Source organism: Dermacentor albipictus, chromosome 3 (genome assembly GCF_038994185.2).
Source record: "Dermacentor albipictus isolate Rhodes 1998 colony chromosome 3, USDA_Dalb.pri_finalv2, whole genome shotgun sequence".
Classification (NCBI taxonomy): domain Eukaryota; kingdom Metazoa; phylum Arthropoda; class Arachnida; order Ixodida; family Ixodidae; genus Dermacentor; species Dermacentor albipictus.
In genome coordinates this window covers 175,481,983-175,504,684 of record NC_091823.1, presented here as the reverse complement: position 1 = coordinate 175,504,684, position 22,702 = coordinate 175,481,983, and the positions used below count along the sequence as shown (strand labels likewise).

Sequence of the window (22,702 nt, the reverse complement as noted above, 5' to 3'; positions counted from 1 at the left end):
CGCTAAACATCGAGCGGAAGAAACCGTTCCAGGTCTCGGAAGGCGCAGGCGCGCTTCGAGGAGCAGGACCTGAAGACAAACAAGAAAAAGGAGCCAGAAGTGACCTGGGCCGAGAAAGTCAAAGGTACTGTGGAAGTCACAGGAGCGCTAGCCTCGCAGGAACAAAGCAGTGATGCCAGAGTAGAACAGCTGATCAGAGAGGTTATATCACTAAAGAAAGCAAATGAAGGACTTAAGCAGCAGATGCCAGAAATGAAAAAAGGGTTGAGGACAGAAAGCGGCACTGTGGCAATAGCTAAGCCGGTGTGTAGAAGTAACAGCCAGGAAGAAGAAGACACACCGGCGCCCAAAAAAAGAGCTGTAGTTCCGGAGGCAGAATCGATGTGCTCGGTTCTGGAGGAGATCAGGAATGCGATTAGGGACCTAAAGGACACGGTAGACAGCGTTAACCTTAAAGTGGACAAAACATGGAAGTGGAATTATTAGCCGAAAAAAGGTTAAAAAAGCTAGAGGCCTAAGGAGAGGATGAAGAATATATGCCCTCGGAAGCCGAAAGCGCTAGAACACCCCCAGGAGTGGTAGGCGGTACAGTCAAGCGAGCAGTGACAGGGGGTAGCAAGTCAGGCGGCAACGACAATAATAATGGATAACAGAAATAGTCATAGTGTGTGGCAGTGGAACTGCAGAGGATTTCAGCAAAAAAGAGCGTCACTAGCACAGATAATCAAAAGGGTTGAAAATAGGCCGAAATTAATAATGCTGCAGGAAACTCTAGCGGAGGAAATCGGGCTGTCCGGCTTCAACTCGGTCTGCAAAGGCAAAGAACCAGGCACAGGAATTGCCACCCTAATTGACAAGAAAATTCCCTACATAGAGCACGATCTCAAATTAGGGGCGAATAAAATTGAATACGTATTGATAGAAATGGCCCTAAAAAGGCACAGAGGTAAAGCGCAAAGCTTGTTCGGCCTTAACATATGTAGCAGTCCCAGAGGGATTAGACAGAGCTTCAGAACAATTTTAATAAGGCCATGAGGGTAGCCAAAACTGCGCCACTAATAAAAGGGGACTGAAATGCCCCACACCAATCTTGGGGTTACCGCTGGAGTAGGAAAGGGGAAAGAATCTGGCATGTTGCCACGGATTTAGGCCTTTCTCTTATCACGGACCCAGCCTTTCCTACCAAGTGTGGCAGTTCCACGTGTAGAGACACTACCCCGGACTTATCTTTCACTTATAACTTACCCAGGGCAGCCTGGATCAACTCTGGTACGGACCTAGAAAGCGAAAATTATATAGTACACATAATGGTGAAGACGACGGGGGTGGAGGAAAAACATTTCACTTACATAGGCTGGGATCACTTTAGAAAAATCAGAAAATACAGAGCAGACACAGATAGAAAGGGGCGCATCAGACTACAAGAGTGGGTGGCTCAGTTTAGGGACGACTTCAATGCAGCAACTAAGGCTATAGAGACAGAGGAAGAGGTCGAACAAATTGAAGTAGATTGGCGCATGTGATCGAAGCCAAGCAATCGATTTTACAAAGATGGAAATCACAACGCTTAAACAGGAGACTTAGGAAGCGAATTGCTCAGCTCAATAACAATATAGAGGAACACGCACGATATTTGCAGAAACAAAAATGGGATGAGGTGTGTAAATGTATAGATGGTAAGATAAAACATGGAGGCAATGGGAGTCTGCTCAGGCATCTTCTCAACGAAAAAGGCACTAAATCGAACAGACGTACGACAGTGGCGAAACTGGTACACCAGGAAAGTCAGACTGCAAGCGCAGAGAGCATAATGGAGTGATTGGCTACTAAATACTTGCCCCTCAGGAAAGAGGATCAGGATGTGAGTTATCCCGATTACTTTGGGGTGAAATGCAATTATATGGATCAGTAATTCACCGAATGTGAGGTACGCAGGGCACTGTATGATCTGAATAGTAGGTCAGCAGCTGGCCCGGATGGCATCTCTAACAGATTGCTTAAGAATTTGGACGACGAATCAATAAAATATCTGACCACATACATTATTGAACTATGGAAAGATAGGGTATGTGCAGAAGAATGGAGGACGGCCAGTAATATCTTAATGCCAAAGCCGGGCAAGCAACTCAACTTGGATAATCTGAGGCCAATTTCGTTAACGTCATGTCTAGGGAAGACAATGGAGCATGTCATATTGAACAGGTTAACGAAATATGTGGAGGACAATTACATCCTATCCTACAATCTGATTGGTTTCAGATCAGGCTTGTCCACACAAGATGTCATGTTGATAATCAAGCATCAACTGATATTAGCTAAACCAAAAAACACTCGAGCTCTCTTGCGGTTGGATGTCGAAAAATCTTTTGACAGAATTAAGCATAGAGCAATGCATGAAGTTGTTTCCGAACTTGGATTGGGGAGAAAACTCTGTGAAGTGGTCAGAACCTTTCTTGGCAATCGTTCACCTCGCCTTAGATTCGGGGATATTAAATCAAAGAAGATGGACCTCGGTGACAGAGGGACGCCACAAGGGTCGGTCTTGTCACATATGCTTTTCAACCTGGCCATGTCAAAAGTGGCAAAGGAATTAAAAGGGATAGGAGGGCATTCACTTTACCGTCTATGCAGATGATGTGACTATATGGACCGCTGAAGGAAGTATGGGACATGCGGAAAGCAGACTTCAGAAGAGCATTTATGAGGCAGAGTCTATTTTAGATGACATGGGACTCAAATGCTCTGCTAATAAATCTGAGCTCCTTGTACTCAAGAACAGAAGAAGGGGTAGAAAACCGAGGGTATATGTTCCCGAGGAAGAACCCAGGTTAGAACTAACCACGAAGGCAGGCGAATCTATTAAGCAAGTAGCATCCATTAGAGTCTTAAGGTTATTCCTGGAGGCAAATGGGGCAAACGGAAGAACAATACGACACATCACAAGCAAGGCTGTGGAGGTAATCAGACTGCTAAGGAGAATCACTAACAGGCACAGAGGGCTGGGAGAGGAGAGCGCCACGAGACTGGTCCACGCCTTCGCCTTGTGTCACTTCTCCTATGTAGCTGAGATGCTCAGTTGGACACAGACAGAGCTAAACAAGTTGAACAGATTAATTAAAAGGCTAGTCGAAACAACAGTGGGCTTACCGAGTAACCCGCCGGATAATAAATTAATGAAAGTGGGGCGCCACAACACAATAGCTGAGATAATTGAATCTCAGCAAATCGCCCACAGAGAGAGGCTCTCTGGAACAAGGCCAGGTAGAGTAATACTAGAAGAGGTAGGGTGGTGCCCAACCGAATACAAAATTTCAGGTAAAGACACAGTAGAAATAAAAGATAGCATAAGAGACATAATCAAGACGAATCCTTTCTCCAGAAATATGCACCCGGTGCACAACCTGGAAAGACGAAAGGCAAGGGCCAAGGTTCTCCTGCAAGAGATAGACCACGACAGAGAACATGCGGCTTTTGTAGGTGCTGCACGGCTCAGAGGAAAGAAAGCCTTTACGGCAGTACTAGGAGATGCAGATGGTCTCACTCGGGATGCTATTACAATCATGACTAAAGACACGACAGTCGCGGAACAAGTAGCGATAGCATTGGCTTTAAGGAATAATAAGTGGACGAAGATTTACAGTGACTCTAAGATGGCTATTAGACACTTTACCAATGGCTTTGTAACCAAAAGGGCTGCCCAGCTGATCAGTGAGTTGGGTAGCCAAGGGATCGAAATCCGCTGGTTTCCTGCACTCATGGGGTCTGTCGATCCATCTCGGAAGAATTTAAACGAGATGGCTAACGCAGCTGGACGAGTACTTACTATCCGTGCACTACGTGACCAGTACCTTAATAATTTACAGGAGGAGAACAGGGACCAATTACTTACATATAATGAAATGACGAGGCTTTACTACATGAGCAGAAGGGAATTCCCAGTGCACACGCTAAGCTCAATAGAGCTCAAGCGGTGACTCTGAGATTGTTGCAGACAAGAACTTATCCAAGTCCAAACTTTATTAATAAGCTATATCCTGAAAGAGAGGTACCAATCAATTGCGAGAAGTGTAATAGCATCATTACTCTGGATCACATGATTTGGCAGTGTACTGTGACTTTCACAGACTGTGACAAAAAGAGAGACTGGTGGCGGCGAGTCCTGCACAGTGGAGTTCTTTTCGATCAAGTACAGGCCCTCCAGAAGGCCCACGATACGGCAGTAAGGTTAAACCTTAGTGTCCCGGCGTGGGAGCCACCTGCGTCAACCTAAGGGTTGATCTTCAGGACATTCAATAAAGTTCATCATACCATACCAATAATCGTCATCTGTCTTGCTTGCGTTTTCTTTCTTGAAAACGCTGCACTCGATACTTTCCTGTCGAGAATGCTCTGTATCGCTGATAATACGCATGCCGTTTGCGACTTGAAAGTGCCAAGCTTGCAGCGTTAAAGAAAGCGAATGTGGACAAGGCAGATGACAATTATTGTTTGGTGGCAAGATACGACCCAAAGGGTGCAATATTGTTTAAAATTGTGTGCAAGTCCTCGGGGCTGTAGCTATTGCGTTCATTCCATCGTCGTGATATAGTGTGATTGTTATCCCATTGTAGTCATGCGGTTCGTTACGCTGCCGTGCTATCGCCATCATTTTAGAAACGTCATAAAATTGGCGCCATTCTGTCATCGTCTACCCCCTTTGTTGTTTCACCGACTTCGCTCCACCGTCATTACGCTGCCGTCATTCAATAGTGGATATTTCGCCATTGCCACGCATTTGTTTTTGTACGGTTGTTGTGACGGCATCAACTATTCAATCATCGCCATTCCAACTTCGTCGATCGATTCCCGTCGTAGCGTTATCGCAACCTCATCGTCGCCATGAGGTCGTTCTTATGGTATCATTGCCACGCCATTCCCGTCAAGCAGTCGTCGTCATTCCAATATCGTGATGTCATCGTAGACACGCTGTTGTCATGCCGTCACCATAACTTCATAAATGTCAGCCAGTGGCCATGTTGTCGTCCTGATACCGCCTTCGCCGTTCTTAATGACCTTATTTCTTTATTTAGTACTGATTGCGCTGTCGTCAATCAATCGTGATTTCGTCACCATTTTCATAGCATTGACGTCATTGCGTCTTTGTCATACATTTGTCGCCATATCGATGCCGTCATATTGCCGCGGTGGTTTTCCGCGTCGGCATTCCAGCTTCGTCATCCCAGTCTTGTCATATCGTTGTCCTCATACAGACGCCTTCAGGCTATTGACATACATTTGTCTTCGACCCATTATCCTCATACCGCCGTCGTCATACCGGCGCATCGTTTCATCGACATCATTCATTCTTCGTATTCCCACATCTTCACCGCGTGCGCTGTCAGCGAGCATTCCTCGTCTTGTCGATATACTACTGGACAACACTGGCGAGCGAGGGTCACAGCGAGATGGGCCGATCACGGAGACAGTGCATGTCACATATAGCCGAAGCGCTTGAAATCTCAGAATACTGCTGCACATACTAAAGAAAGCTGTCTTCTGCAATATCGTATGTCTCTACGTGGTCGCTACGTTGTTGTTACATTGCTTGAATGCTAACGACAATGACTTCAGTAGTCATATTAAGATGGGTTCTGCCCGCATTCCTTCGTCTTCGCGACGATAAGAAACTCTGGTCAGCATTGTTTCCAGGGTATTAGGACCTCGTATTTGTAGAGATGATCATGCTCAAGCAAGAGACGGACGACCTGATATTCGAATGGAGGTGGCGCTGTGAGTTTGGCATACGGCCCCGCATTTGCACTAGGAGAAGTGCATTAGCGGGGTTGGGAGTGGCGGCGAAAGATGAATTTCCAGCGTGGCAAGACTGCTGTAAGCTATTGTAGGCGCAAACGCGACACGAACAAGAAGCACCGTGCATGTACCGGAACAAAAAACAGCGTTTTGCGCTTCGTTCACCTACAGTAGGAATGTTAACGTGCGCTTAATTACCTTACAATTGGCCCGAATTGCTCAAAGCAAAGCGCCTGTTGTCTACATTTCGATACACGCCGATAAACGCGCGTCCACAATAATGCGGCGCACTAGCTGCGTTATGTTGCCAAAAGGTCTGTACTTGCACATACAAAAATGGGCCCTTGAAAACATGAACCGTGAAAGCAGTGTAATAACGCAAAGGCTCTACAGGCACAGGAGAGGTCTGCAATGCGTGGTGAAGGGGAGAGGCTAGAGTAGAAGCGACGGGCCGGCGATATACGTGTGGCCGAAGAAGAGCGGCATGCCGATAGCGAACGGCCGCGGAACTGGTCGCTGAGGCCAAACGGTGCCGACTAGAGAACGCAACTTGCAGGTAGCTGACGCGTACTTTCAAAAGCGGTTTGTCGGAGGCACATGTGCTGTATGGATGCGTGTAGCCTCTAAATCCGGTCACACGTCGTCAGGGTGACGCCGCCTGCGCGTTTGGCGGTACTCGAGCCTCCCCGCGAGGACTCGAGTTCACGATTTGCGCAACGTGCAGGGGAGCAATGCTTCGAAATGACTTAGATAATGATCGAGGATGATTCCTTCGATAATATTTTCGCCGGGTCAGCAGTAATCTGCACGCTACCGGAAACAAGCCGGGAGGCGAACAGCTTACGATTGGCCACTGTGCTTCGCCTGCCATAGAGTCAGTCACGTTCCTCATGTTATAAGGACTCAGCCGCCTCTACACCTGTACATACCGCTATTCACGAGTCTAGTGTTTGAGCTGTCTGGTTATTCTCTTTGTGTTGGGTTTATAATATGCAGGTAACATAGCTAAAACATCATCGCCTGAATCAGCGTCCGCATCGTTCACAGCCTAAAGCTGAACCGCAACAGCTTCGACAAGTGTTTTTTCGAACAGTTCCTCAACATCATTCCACCGTCGCCAATTTCGTTCGCCACCAGCTGGTCGCCTGCCATCTATCTCACCACAAGCTCGTGGTCCGCAGTCCCAGACGAACCCCCGACGCACTCCTACAGAAAGTTAAATGACACAGTTCGACGAGCGGACGCAGCATTGACGACTCCTGCGCGATATCCAGTGCTCACGTTTCCGACCCGGCTGAATTTCATTGACATTGTATTGAAGTTGTATTGAAGCGCGAATGACCTTGAGGAGTGCTTAGCTTCGATATTGTTTGCTCGTGGGCGTAGTTAAATAGAGCGGAGACACTGTATGGAATATCTTGTCGAAGCGCGATTTTACGTTGGTCAAAGCCGACAAACAGGAATGAAAATACAAGAACAAAAGTTCATTCTGCTCTGCAAACGTGGATGACTAGTGCAGCTGTACACATCATGGTGAGAAATGTTCGCAATCACCTATAGGTCGTTTTCAAAGCCCAATCGGTCACACACATGGCAATTGAAGACTAACGTTTCGTCCATGAAGTATCGGTGGCATCGCACATCCACACCAGTTTAAGCACCAGTCTTCAGAGTGTGTTACCCCCCTCGTTTACGCCCGCTGCTTACAGGCAGTCTCTTCGGCACGCTCTTCCTCTGGTTCGCGCCACCCGCCACTCTCGTTCAAGCCTGGAGTCCCGAAGTTAGACATCGTGGGCACCTTCTTGCTCGGCACCACATACGCACTACACGCGGCCTCCTCATACTATCGCACACAACCTACTAACTGCCTACCAGCTCTTTGCGCACGCGCGGAAATGCAGCAGGTGACTTGTTAGTAGCCACCTCTCGCACCAAATGATCGATGTGCCTTACGGCCGTTAGCACTTCCTCGGCGCTGCCAAGCCGAGCAGCTGGCTAAGTCAGGAACTGGGGTAACTGTCGAAACCGCATTACGTTCACGCTGCTATTCCCTATCAAATCGTTCTCGAATCACACTCTGTCACGCACCGCCCAACTGAATCTGAAATGTCTGTCCAGAATGTCCCTTTAAAATTTAGCAAGCTCACCGTTGTGCTCGTCGAATTTACTGACGTGGTAGCAGCGTCGCTTCGACGCCATTCTCCGCTTCGCAGCATACGTCTTCCTGCCAAGTCAACCGCTTGCGGGCAGCCTCTCAGGTACGATCTTCGCTGCTACTCCCCACCCGTTTCCTAGCTTTCCTCTTGCTAAGCCATATGTAAGCACAAACCTTACTGGTTTGCTTTTCATTCTCATAGAAGGCGCGGGAGTATTGAGGCACCGACATTGAAAAATGTATGGGAGGGTAGACATATACAGCTCTGCTGTAAATGCCTCAAATGAATGCCAAGACAAAGCAACAGGAAGGTTAATGGAAGATTCGAAAGCATCTAGATCCACAGGAATTTCTAGGTTTTGGTCTATAGATCCAGCGAGCAGGTGCGACAGGTTCGCGCCAGACTGAAGCTTTGGCTGAAGGTGCTGGAGCAGCAGCAGTTGTACAACGCTCCCTGAGCAATGTCTACACTCTATGTAAGCGAGTTCACACGGTGGATAAAACGTCACGTTTTCAGGGCATTAAACAAGTTCTGAGTGATGGTCAGCGCTCTGTCCTTTCATTCGCAGAATTTTATGCGCCTTGCTTGACCTGAAACACTGCCACTAGAATTGCTGGATTGCGGCCCCGCCTGAATATCGTGCTCCCACGTGCCCCATCGCAAAACATCTACGTCACCAAAGGAGTAATGTCCGCCGTAGTTGAAATGTGCACTTGTCGCGTTGACGTCGCTGAACACCTCGTCGCTCTTTTTTTTTGCGGTTCGGGAACAATGCCCTCACAATGTCATACCCGGCTAAAACTTCTTATCGTCGCATTCTAGCATATTTGTGACTGCGTCTTGCATGACTCATGACCTCTCCATGACATCCGCCTGTCACCTACACTCACTGCGTACGGTATTTTGACGCCATGCCGGTGTTCCCAATGACATCAGTGTCCTATGTTTCACTGCTCAGGTTCTGATTCAAAGGAATGCCGCCGCTACCCAAACCCTGCTTCCAGTTACTGGCAACCAGCCCTTGCAACCTCTCCATAATTTAATTTCCTAGGCGCATATTCTTCAAAGATGCATGTCGCTGAGCTACATCTCACGTACGGATGATTACGTGACATCAGCAATTGACGCATAAGTTGTGCCGTTCTCTACAAACACCTTCAACTCGCCCATCCCAACCACTGGCAAAAAGTAGCAATATGATTCTGCCTGACCCCCTTCAGAGGCAGCTATCATCCGGCGCGTCTCGGGAATCTATCGCGTCAGTTCACCTTATAAGTAGTCCTTTAGCCAAGACGTCACCCCTAGTATTTACACCCATGTCGCCAGTGCAATACGGGCCCATCCATGCCATGAATAGACGGCGTTGCATCGAGTGCCGATACCACAGTTACCTCACGTGCGAGAATGCCCCTGCCACGTATCGGCGACACATTCGGCTTCTCGTATGAAGTAAACTACTATACGTCCACAAACTTCAGTCCCATATCTTGGCAGATCTGAGTAGATGGCATGGGCGATGAAAAAATTGTATTCTTGGCACCTCACTGCCTCCACTAATTCAAAGCTATGACATACGACCTTTGAAATACTTCGGCAACCTACAAGTGAATCAGTCCGTTTTGCCACTATGATTTGTAGACCTATTAGTGTTGTGTGGACACTTTGATAGTTTTCTTACACGCTCTTTCATGTCTAGTTAGCATCTTTCGACCATTTTGTCTGTTTTCCGACTGCCCTTAAAACTTAACTCATCCAAATGTCGCTTGGGACGTCGTCAAACTACGGTTCTTGGCAATCTCGTCAACACTGCTGGCTGACAATGTGGGATTGAGAAGATCGGAGCTCTACAGAATTTGTATGTGCTGTCTTCTACCGTATATGTAAGAATATTTGTTGGACTATGCTTCACCGTTTTATTAGGCGTATTGCCGACAACGCTGGACCACTCATCGACCTACGTTTCATATGGAGTCCTGCTCAATTAAAAGCATTCTCCGCCCTCCACCTCTAGCTAACAGCTCCCTCATTATTTGCTCACTTTGAAATCGACAGCCTGAAGGAATATTGTCTGGTGGAGATGAATAACGGTGAGAAACAAAACAGACACTAATCGAGGGAAAAAATTATCTTTAATAAGATAAAGGAGAAAAAGGATAAAGGAGCATGCAGGAGCCTTCTTCACAATGAAGCATTAAAGAGGAAGGGTGTGAGGTTAAATACGGTTTAATACATGACGTTCCTGCGTGGCGTATATTGGTTTAAAATTGCCGTCTCTTCGGTCGAAAGTCCGTGCCGTTGTGAGATTAAGAATAGACACTTGTTAGGCGGTGCTTAACGTTCACAAGGGCATTTCTGAGCTTATGCGAGAACACGTGGGCTACACCCTAAAAATATTTACACCATTAAAGGTCTTTTTTTCCCCCGCTGGTAGCACCCTTTCCGTTAAGGCCTTACAAATATTTATAAAGGCCGACAACGGAGCTCTGACTAGACGTTGGATGACGAGAGGTAGCTGAATACTCCGTAATCATTCTGACAGTCTTGAGCGCACAGAAATATCCGACAAGAGAATGTCACAGGGAGAGATACGAAACTCTCAAATCTGTCCGTCCTGAGTGCCTGCTGCCTTTGAATACCCTCAATGACCACCAAGGTGGGTAAAGGCAGGCAGGTGGTTCCAGCTAGTCGCTGCCATTAGCATGAAAAACGAAATTGCGTGACTGTTTGTACGCGAACTGGGTACGTGTACATAGCACTTGTCGTCGGTGCTTGCTGAAATATATTGAGCAGCGAGCCATGCGTCCTTCATGTGCTAGGTTGTGCAATAACACAAGTGTTGCAATTTTTCTTCTTACTTCATGGGCACTGACATGGAGGTTATTTCTTTATTCCTGTTATACCAGTGGTGCCAGAGTAATTACTAAGGGTTAAACTAGCGGTCCAGTTTTGGATAGCTTCAAAGGAGAAGGTAGGCAAGGCACAGTGAGTCTTCCAGATACAGGCGGCGTATTCGAGCTTATAGTTCACAGGTGTTTCATAAAGCTGCAGTCTTTAAGGAAAGAGGCACTAGCGCAGTGTTTCGGCAGAGTAAACCTAATATGCGACTAGCATCATTAGCCACAACGTCAGTGTCAGTCTGCCATCCCAAGGTGTTGGAGATAGGAATGCCAAGTCATATATAGGAGCTAACAGCCTTCAAGGTAGCATTGCTACGTCACATCAGTGGCATAGCAACTTCTAGATAAATATAACGTACTAGTAGATAACAAGCACGGTTTTAGGAAAAACAGATCTACTTCCACGACTGTACAATGTTTAAGAGAATTTATTAACAAAGCATTAAATAAGAAAGAGTACGTAGTTGGCATTTTCGTTGATATTAAAAAAGCGTTTGACACTGTGAACCATGATATACTACTATCAAAACTACATCGGTATGGCTTCAGAGGTCAAGCGAAGCAGTTTTTCGAAAGCTATCTTTCTGGTCGCAAGCAATGTGTTAAAATCGACAAATCCGTATCAAGCCTTCATTCCATCCTTTGTGGCGTGCCTCAGGGCTCGGTATTGGGACCATTACTCCTTTCCTTGCACATAAATGATCTGCCAGATGCTTTGAATTATGCCCAAACTATTATGTATGCTGATGACACAGCTCTTCTCTTCTCTAGTCATGACCCTAATATGCTCGAAAGGCACGCTAATAGTGATCTTTCTCAGATGTGCCAGTGGTTTTTACAAAATAAATTAACAATACACACCTCAAAGACTAAATACATTGTGTTCTCTAGTCCATATAAAAATTCGCATAGCCTAAATGAGTTACGAATACGCCCAAACCCCCTCGAACGAATCGATCAACAGGTATATCTTGGTATAACTCTAGATTCAGCTTTCAATTTTAATCCTCACATCATTCGAGTAAGCAGCAAATTGAGACGGGCTTGCTTTATCCTAATAAAAGCTAGAAAGTTCTTCCTGCTTCGCACATTAAAAATTTTGTATTATTGCGTTTTTCAAAACAATATGACCTACTGCGTGGAGTCCTGGGGACTTGCGTATAACACGTACTTAAATCAAATAGTAATTTTAGAAAAAAAGCACTTCGAATAATAACACATAGTACACACACAGATAGATCCGCTCCGCTCTTTCGGCACTTAGACATTACACCTTTCTTTGCTATGCGGGATTTCAAACTAGCTTATGTGGTTATACATATACTAAACCATAACATCCCACTATCATCATCAGTTTTTGTATGTCCATCCCGTCCAACTAGAAATTTTTTCAGTTGTCGTTTTAACCTTCCAGCTCTTAATAATGTGTACGGTAAAAGAACTATCGCCTATGCCACTGCTAAAATTTGGAACCAGCTGCCTGCTAACTTAAAAGTAGGTCAATTCTCAATCGCCGACATAAAAAAATTTTTCCGAAGCCAACAATATTCGACTCCGCTATAAGCCTGTGTTTTCTCTTTGATGCATTCTTCCTTTTATTTATTTTTTATTTTTTATGCTGTCCTCCGAACTATTGTATAATTTCTTGAGCATTTCGCCTGCCTTTGTGTATAACTGTAGTATATCTGCTGTTACATGAATCCTGTGTAAAATACTGAGTTTTCTCGCTACAATTATTTTTTCGCACTTCCTGCATGGGCCCAAGTCTAGCCGAGAAGGCTAAGGGCCCAGATGATTCACATGTATTTCTTATTAGTCGTTTGAATAAACTGATTTCTGAATTTTGAATTTTTTTTAGTACACCGTGCTTGGACGTTTTTAAAGTCAGCTCTAACCTACATTTGGTGGAAAACGTGGAGTAAACCATGATTGCACGTTTTTAAAGTCAGCTCTACCTTACCTCAATTTGATGGAAACTTGAATGAGTACACCATGTTTTAACATATTTAAAGTCAGCTCTAACTTATCTAAATTTGGTGGAAAACTTGGATGAGTACACCATGCTTGAACGATCTCAGCTCTAACATGCCTAAATTTGCTGGAAACTTCGACGAGTGCACCATACTTGGACGTTTTTAAAGTCAGCTCTAACTTACCTAAATTTGGTGTAAACTTGGATAAGTACACCATGCTTGGACTTTTTTAAAGTCAGCGCTAACTTGCCTAAATTTGGTAGAAAACTTGGATGATGACACTAAACCCCTTCAAATGCAAGTTCTTGCTTATCAACGCATGATTTGTCAGTTTTTCTATTTTATAAATGATACCTAATTCCATAGCCCTTTACTGCACTTGCGTCCATCTTACACCTGCAACTTTCCTGGTATTCGCACATAGGAGCCATTTCTTCTAAAATTTAAGGGTCACTCGCATATTTACAAAGCTATTTCCATGGCTCATTTTTAAAAAAAATTATCCTTTCTAACCATTTTTCGCCTTCAACAAGATTTTGATCCATCCGCATCGTGCCCATATAGGCATTTCATTAACCGCGTGCTCGGATGTATTTAGCATAGAGCAGCCGAATTAGTCACAAAGAAGCAAGACTCCATTTCTTGGATTAAACAAAGGAAACAAAACATTTCGCTTCAGTAATCCGAAGCTATCACTCGTTCATGGCTATTGCATAGCTACGTTTGCCGCAGTAGGTCACGCAACCTGCTAAATTATCTACCGGAATGCACTTGATGGGACATTCACTATATGCTAGGCCTCACGCATATTCATAGTCAAACAAATGCATTTGTTCTGAATCGCATAGCATCCCTGCCCAACTGCAAAAAAAAATGGCGAAATAAGTTGTACGCGAGGCATTTCTAATAGTGCGTAAGTATCTTTCACTCTATTCTGCATTTGTTCTCGATCTTTGTATGTATGTTTGTTACCTTTCTACGAGATGTGAAATTTTTCCCCATGTATAGAATTTCACCCCCGCCCTTAAATATGGCAGTTCAATTGGCGTGTAAGATGTCACAAAAAATAAATAAATACAATTACCATCGTGAGGTTCATAGCGCGTGAAAAAGACAAGGACGAAAGTGAGACGTGACACACATAGGCGCTCAGTTCTCACGTCTCACTTTCGTCCTTCGTCTTTTTCACGCGCTATAAACCTCACGATGTCTTAACAACAAGCCCAAATCACTGCTTTACGACAATTGCCATATCATAACCTGAATATAAATCACGCAAGTTTTGGTTGTATTAGAATTGCTACCTCACTGCGGCTCCTCCAAGCTTGATTAGTGAAAATGCCGCTCATGGTGGTGGTAGTAACAACTTTATTAATAATCCGGCAAATTCGTGGCATGGGCCTAGCCCGCCCCCGAGGAGGTCCGGAGATCCTGTCTCCTCGCCGCCTCACGGGCTTGCTGGATGGCCCATAGTTGATTTTCGAGGTTTGGGCTGCGCAACGCAGCCGTCCATCACGCCGCAGCTTCATCTGGGGAAACTGCATTCTCTCTGCATATAACCTCACATTCCCAGAGAATGTGTCTAAGAGATACGTAAGCCCTGCCGCATAGTTTGCAGTTATTATCTGAGTAGATGTCCGGATATCTCCTCCTGAGATGGACGGGGTTGGGGAAGGTCTTTGTTTGTAGCTGCCTCCAGTCTACCGCTTGGGCCCTGTCGAGTTTGTGGTTAGGGGGCGGATAAACCCGCCTTGAGTTTTGATAAAATTTTGTAATGTCACAGTATCTGGTCATTCTGTCCCTCCCTGTCCATGCCTCCGTTGGATTTCCAACCCCAAGAGAGGATCCTTCTTCGCAAGCGCGGAATGCGAGACCTCGCGCTACGCGGTGGACCTCCTCGTTGAGGTTGGGTACGGGGTTGTCGGGGGACGTGTGAGCCGGGAACCATATAATGTGTTGTTCCTCCGTCTCCTCGGAGGTGACATAGTTCGCGTTGGCTTATGGTATTTATGGTATTCCTGCTTATATCTAGTAATTGAATGTAAGTATTTACAAGCGTGCGCAAAGAGAGTCTATACTGAGCCAAAGCAAACACACGTGCATGGTATAGGCGCTGCAAAAAAAAAACTGTCAGCCCACGAGCGGATGTCTTTAGGCGTGAGTGAAGGGCTACGTCGCGCGCTTCATCGATAGTTGCCACCTATGGCGGCATCCATTCCAAAAAGTTGTACTTACCCTCTGTCGGGGGCTCTGCGAGAGATAATAAAATGATATAGAAATTAGTAATCGCTTTAAACGAGACTGCGTACAAAACAAATAGTGCTTGTGTCTCGACTATTTCTGGTCCTTGATACCATCAGTTCGACTCCTCAACTGCAGAATGCAAGCAGCTCGAATCCAGTCTTTTGCAATTACACTAACATTGCAGTGGCTCTGCGGTACTGTATCAGAGATCGGTATCCTGGGAAGAGGGGGCTCCGGATAAAATATAAAAAGCGGGGCACATTGATGACTTCAAAGGTAATCGATGAGCTGGGGGATCAAAACTGCTCTGCGTAGTTCACTGAATGAAAGGACTCGCTCCAGTTGGCGGCTTTTCTCTTTGTCGCAATATTATGTTGAATACTTTTTTTAAAGAAAGCAAGGCAGCTCACCTGTGAATCCGACCGTTGTCTCGGTCTCTTCTGCAGGAGCAGGTGGAGGCAGCGGCTTCACTGGACATGAAAGAAAATATATAGTATAAATATATGTATTGTTCACATTTACGCTGACTATAAGGATATAGAAGAAACCTGAAAGGTACGGTATACAGTACTGTACAAAAACAATAACCATGTGTCAAATACTCCTTGTCTCATTAGCATGTCCTGAGGTGCTATTCGGTCCCCTTGACGAGCTCCTGCTGTGTTGGCGGACCCTGTCCTACGATGCCACAGCTACTAGCTGTGGCTGCAAGGTTTCTCCCCTTATCTTCCCAAGTATATGGTGGTGTGCGACACTGTATAGGCAATCATGTTAACTCATGTCCCTGATAACACTACTAGAGACTCAGTCCTACACAGTCCCTAAAAGACACGCAATGAGTTACACTGGGCAGCGTGACTCGGCGCCCAGCGCATCTTCGCTCCGTTTTCCTATTCATGTTTGTCATGTCGAATACTAGGTTTTTAGCGGGTGCCCGAGCTCTGAGAAAAGGCGGCAAAACATCAACGTACGAGAATGAAATGGAGAGCAGCAAACATAGCACAAGAAAACTAAGAAAGTACAAGAGAAGTGCAATTAGTTCTGCCAACATTTAATATGGGCAGAAAACAAAAACAAGTAGAAAGAGAAATCCGCAAGAGTGAGACAATTACTGTGTAGCATGTTCCGGAGACATTAAAGACCTGCAAATACCAACGTGGACTTAATGTTTTGTTAGTGAAGGTTGCAATGCCGGCACGTACCCAGACTTTTTTTCCGGAAAGGGGGCCAACCCAAAATTACATTTCCGTGCAAAAGAGGGGGCAGCTTTACTAGTAAAAACATGAATAATTTCCACTTTTCGCCGTAGAGGTACGTAAAACCACCAACGATGAATTCAAAAAGGTGTATCTCACAGGTACGCCTCTCAGATCTACCTTATTTCATTTGTCCTTTGCGAGCTTACGCGCATTTTGGCGAACGGTGACATACACCTCTCTTTTACTTCTCAAACAAAGAAGCACATCAAATTTACTCGCACAGGAGAGAAATGCAGTAAGGACACTGCCGAAAACAAGTAAACAAGCGAAAGTGTAAAATAGAAATTTCTGGTAGCGTTTTTTGAATTAGTTCTTATAGAGGAATATATCTTTGCGAACAATCAGTTTTTTTTATCGTTCTTTTACTACTGTGCCAAGTGAAATACCAAAACCAACTAGTAGTGTTATTTTGGAATTTGCTTAACGATGCGTGGCCGCCAGTCCTGCATAGCTGCGTACAGCGCAGTACGCTGCAGTCCTAGATGCACTACGCCCCCCGCAGAACGTTAAAAACGCACCCACATAACTACATTAGAGAAGTGCCCATACGTCGGGCGGCTCGACTAATTACTGCAGAAGCGTCATTCAAAACCCGCGGAATCATCCTTCATTTCCGGCGGCGTTTTCTGTACTTCCTTTTTAAACAAAAAGATTTTGATTCATGAATATTTTCACAAACAACAACAACAATTAGCTTTCCTTCCTGTTTTATTGTTGCGTTGGCTCTCCCCTTTAGTATATCGCGGAATTCCTGAATTCCTTGCGACTCTTGGTTCGCGTCGCCAATTTCGCATGAAAACTGCTGCACAATAATGGAAAAACTAGGGTGACATTCATATTGCTTATAGGTTTAGCAGCTATTGCAGGGTATGATGGAAATTTTGAGATTTTTGTGATTGCTGTGAAACGTAGATCGTTCCAAAAATATATCTGGGGTCATTCCAGCGGCCACGCCTTGAGATTTCGGAAGCAACATAGAAATAATGAGAAAGACGACAACTTTCCGCCATTTTTTGTGGGTAGAATATCAATATATTTCAACACCTCAGCTCTGTGCCATCTCCCTCGACGTGATCAGCGATTGCTTCCATGCCTCGGCCATAAAGCACTGTTTTAGCAGCCCAGTGTTGACTGTCGAATAGCTCTAAAGTCTCAAACTTGATTTGGTCGCGCTTTCGGAATAAGTATGAGGAGTGGTGGCATGGGTGCGAGGGGGGTGTATGCCGTTTAATTTCTGGAGGAGGGGGCCCGGGCCCCCCTTGGGTACGTGCGTGTTGTAATGACAATAAAGCGAAAGGAGGTGCAATAGGCCTGCATATTCATCAGTAGGCGAATTGGCAAACAACAATGCCACGCAATGGCCCTATGTGCTAAAGGACAGAAGAGGGGCAACAGCACCTTAATTGGAGTAATGTATTAGTCGACAGGCAAAACTGCCAACATGAGGTGGCCCGCGTCTCTCTTAACATATTGTTGGGAGGCGGAGACAAGCACGAATGTTGTTTATGCAAGGCGAATGCCTGAATGCACCAGTTCACACTAGAACATGGTGGCCGAAGCGCCTATGCAACAACACTTCTTCGCCATCGTCTCTTGTCTGCACGTGCTGTTCTGCATCGGGACACCACGCCACAGTGGTTGGAGCGCCGGCCCGGCACAAGCAATTATGGCCCGGCAAAGGCACGCACGTAGAACTTTAAATGGGAGACGTTAACGACATCAGTTCTTGGCTTTGCGGAGAACGACGTACCAGGCTCTTCTTGAGCAATCTCGTACGTCATATCCGAAAGCTGTCGCAGGATTTGGTAGGGACCTGAATATCGCGGCAGAAGGTTTTACGATAGGCCCCCACCACGAGATGGCGACCACAGGAGCACGAGGGTGGCAGGTAAATACTTCACGCCCCTATGGTGCGTAGCGTAACGGGACTTCTGGGCAGCCTAGGAATCAGTGAGGCGAGTGTCGGCAATCTGACAGGCCTGTGCTGCCATAGAAATTGCAACGCGGGTATAAGCGTTGTGCGACTGTGTGACTTCTGGATGTACAGTGTCCAGGAGCAAAACGGGGTCACGCTGAAACAGTAGGTAAAACGTTGAGTAACCTACAGTGTGATGGCGGGATGAATTGTACGTGAAGGTGACATACGGCAGAGCGGCGTCCCAGCTCCGGTAGTCAGGAGAAATTTATGTACCTAGCATGTCAATAAGCATCCTCTTCAGTCGCACTGACAGACCGTTACTCTGCGAATGGTAAGCAGTGGTTATTTTGTGTTCAGTAGAGCATACGTGGAGGATATGCAGCGGGCACGACTGCGTTGAACGAAGGATGGTCATTGCTTTCCTAACCTTCCAGATGCTGTCGTATTGGTCTTGTCCTGGTACATGAGCTACCGCAGAACCCTTTCTGGAAACCGGATTGCCTTCCCTGAAATCACCACAATCGTGGTCTATCGGTGCGCCTCCCGTCGCCGAAGCCGTGAAGTCCAGTTTTAGTGGCAGAAGCTTCGTTCAACTGGCGACACGCTACGAAAGCGACGTCATCAGTCACAAGGTTGAGCCAGGCTGTATTTAATCGGCGTGGCAAAGCTGATCGGCTTCGGCACGACACCATTGAACGCAGGATGCTAATGGATTTCCTAACATTCCAGATGCTGTCGTACTGGTCTTGTGCGGGTACATGCCCTACCCAAGAACCCTTTCTGCAAACCGGATTGCCTTTCCTCAAACCGCTCCAATCCTGCGCTACCGGTCCGCCTCTCGTCACCGAAGCCGTGAAGAACAGACCAGTTTTAGGTGCAGAAGCTTCGTTCAATTGGCGACACGCTACGAAAGCGACGTCATCACTCGCAATGTTGAGCCAGGCTGTATTTCATCGGTGCGGCAAAGCTGATCGGCTGGGGCACGACACCGTTGAACGCAGGATGCTCATCGTTTTCCTAACCTTCCAGGTTAGTTACTTACAAAATACTAAGGAATTTCGTAGCGACAATCGTTGTCTCTTCGCGGTGTCGTGCCCCTGCGACTTGAAATGGTGTAGAGTTGTGCGTCTGTATTTCTGAAGCTGTTGTTTTCGCGCTTCTGTCAGATTGAATCCTTTTGCTTTCTGGCGACGTTCAACTTAACCCAGGCCCTGACAGCGACACCGTTCCTTCCCTTTGACAGACGAGTAAAGAACTAAAAAATAATTTCAGAAACAGGTACCAATATGAGTGAGCTCAGAGAAGCCATCATTTTCAAAGACAACACAATAGCTGCGCTGACAAAACATTTATGTGCTAGAAAACTACCATTAGAACGGAGTAATTACGACTCGTCAAAATGATCAAAGAGTTAGCGCTGCTGAAAGACGAGAGCACTGCCACAAACATAGAAGACAATGAAAAAGAAACATGGAATGAGTATGAGGAAAAAATGATCAATATCTGCGCCAGCAAGCTGGAAATGCAGCTAGAACCAAGAGCTATTGAACGTGCTCATCGCATAGCCACATACCGTCCTGAAAGAAAACGCCCGATAATTATTAAGTTGGCTGATTTTAAGTAAAGGGAAATCGTTATGGTCTGTGGGTGGAAACTCATGGCCACGAACTTCGCTATACGTGAAGATTTCGCTCCTGCTACTCGCATCGCACGTTCTAAATTGCTAAATTTCATGCGACCTCAAAAATGCGCCTCCAAACTACACGTAGACAAGTTGCTTGTCAGCAATAAGCGATATCACTAGGACCCTACTTCTTACAGCGTGATTAAGTCTCCGAGGCCATTCATAAAGGCACATGGACACAGCGCATTCCAAATCGCAAGACACGAAAACGTGCAATCACGGACAACGAAGCATATCACTTCAAATTTGTCCCACGATTGTCCCTTATTTTTACCTTTCCTTAACATAGCTTTCACCAACATGCGCAGTTCCCTACCTAAAGGAGAATAACTTCGCAGCTTCACTCGTGACATCGATGCCGACATCATAGTGACCCGTGTACTTGTTTCTCTTTATCGGGCGACACGTTCCACCGCCTAACAAATGTTATCGTACAGCGCAGGACGCGCCTGCATGTATCGGAAGTTTCTGGGATGTTATCGATGGTTCCATCAGCTGTCTGTGACCGAACCTTGTGTATCTGATTGCATGCGTGCGCGATGCGAATAATGTAGAATTTTGTGGAATGCACGTGGCTCCCAGGGATTGCTCTGGAACAATCGACGACTGATGTATAAAAACCAACGTGCTTGACCCACTGATAAGATTTTTGACGATCGCCGACTGTGTTCGCCGTTTTCGTTGAACATAGAGTGTAGCCTGTTTATCTGGGCACAAGTTAGCCCAATAAAGCTAGTTTCGCCATTCAGAGTTTTGTTGCGGCTTCTTCAACCGTCACTACCACGTGACATCTGGTGGAGGTGCTTTGCGTTGATGCACTGGAAGCCGATAACATTCACCCATAACGTTCACATTACGCATATGATGTACTAACTGTTGTGTCTTCAAGCACGCAGCAGCCTACTTGCAAGAACACATGTTTATTGCCACTTGCAATGAAACGGAAAAGAACCACAAGGCACTTACGTGGCCGTCTTATATAGCTATACAGTGCCACTAATCAGTGACTTCACAGACACACAAACACACACACACACACAAACACACACACACACACACACACACAAGCACGTGCGCTCTATCTAAGATACACAATTCAAGACTTCAGTGACGTCAGAGTGCCACTACAGGTTCCATCTAAGAGGTGTTGACACAACACTCCCTTCCCCCCTTAAGTGTTCTTAGTAGCGGTCAGGCGGTCATCTTTGCCTGGTGCTGCGTCGAAGCTCCTGTTGGGAAGATTGCGATGCGCCACCGCTGGACTCCCCGCCTGCGGACGATGGGTCCGGAGGGGTGGCCTGTTTGTCGGCAGCTACTGCGTTCTCACCTACTTGATCAGTGTCAGGCGTCTTTTGAGCACCTTCGTCGTTAACAGGGTGTGCACCTAAAGACCTGTGAGAGACAATGTCTTGGCTACATGCTGGCGGTTCGTTCGGTGTTTGGAGACGGCACCTGAACCGTCGCTCGCGCTCTGCCATCGTTTACAGGGTGTGCAGCTTGAGACGTGCGAGACACAATGTCTTGGCTACATGCTGGCGTGTTTGGAGATGGTGCACGAACCGATTGCGGGAAGCAGTCCTGAAATGTTCGCGGTCGCAGGTTATCAGCATGAACGTACCGCTCTTCGTTCCCTATCCCGACAACATAAGAGCTTGAACTCACATTTATTTACCTTGCCGCTCAACCACTCCCCTTCCCCGGGTGGTAGACCCTTTACAAGGACGCCTTCTTCCTCGAAGTCCCTCCACGCACCTCGTCGCTGATTTGCCGACTGATTTGTTCGCTTAAGTTTTTCTTTCATCCTTTGCTCGATATCCGGATGGAGAAGGCTCAACCTTGTCCTAGGTTTCCACGATAAGAATAGCTGGGCTGGTGTGTCTTCAGTGACGCCTGTTGGCGTGTTCCTATAATTGAATAGGAACTGGTCGATCCGGTGCTGGAGAGTCTCCATCTGCCCATTTCTTTGTTCGTCCATGACCTGCTTAAGAAGATTTTTTAAAGTCTGTACACAACGTTCCGTGCTACCATTCGATGCTGGGTGATAAGGAGGCGATTCAGTGTGCCGAATGCCATTCCGTCTCATGAATGTCTCAAAACGTGCTGATGTAAACTGCGGGCCATTGTCTGTGACCACTTCTTCCGGTAACCCGTACGCGGCAAATACTGTGCGCAGCTTCTCTATTGTCTTTTCACTACTAGTTGACTTCATGACAAACACTTCAACCCACTTTGAATATGAGTCAACTAGCACTAGAAACCAATGTTGGTCACGATGAGCAAAATTCGAGTGCACACGCTCCCACCGGCGCCTAGACACCCCCCATGACATTACAGGAACTTTGGGTGCCGCATTTTGGGTCAACTGGCATGTGACACATTCTTTCATTGTTTGTTCAACATCTTGCGTAAGGCGGGGCCACCACACGTGGCCTCTAGACAGCATTTTCATACGTGCCACTCCAGGTTGGCCTTCATGCAACAACGATAGCACTTTTCCGCGAAGATACATTGGCACTAGCACTCGATTTCCCCACGTCACGCATTCTCTGTCAACCGAAAGCTCACTTCGTCGCACAAAACATGGCGCCAAAGCGTCATCAGACACTTTTGAAGGCCAGCCGACCTGCTTGTAAAACAACACCTTTGATAACAGCTTGTCTTTGCTTGTTTCCCCTCTAATGTCTTCTGCCGAGATGGGAGCTCGTCCAGCGTAGAAAAACCTATGTACACGTCACACACGTCATCTGTGCACCCGCCAGCTGTGTTCGGAAGCGGCAGGCG

General features: G+C 46.3%; 1 protein-coding gene across 3 annotated transcripts in view; it reads right to left on the bottom strand.

The window, feature by feature from the left end:
- LOC135902106 (uncharacterized) overlaps positions 1-22,702 on the bottom strand; it is a 267,015-nt gene that overhangs the window by 174,263 nt on the left and 70,050 nt on the right. For 2 of the 3 annotated variants that reach the window (XM_065432013.2, XM_065432015.2), the window contains exons 3-4: positions 15,471-15,530; positions 15,052-15,066 (exon numbers count right to left, since the gene is read on the bottom strand). In XM_065432013.2, coding sequence (XP_065288085.1) covers positions 15,052-15,066; positions 15,471-15,530 — 75 coding nt within the window. The remainder of the gene's footprint in view (positions 1-15,051; positions 15,067-15,470; positions 15,531-22,702) is intronic. The other variant, XM_065432014.2, reaches the window with a different exon arrangement.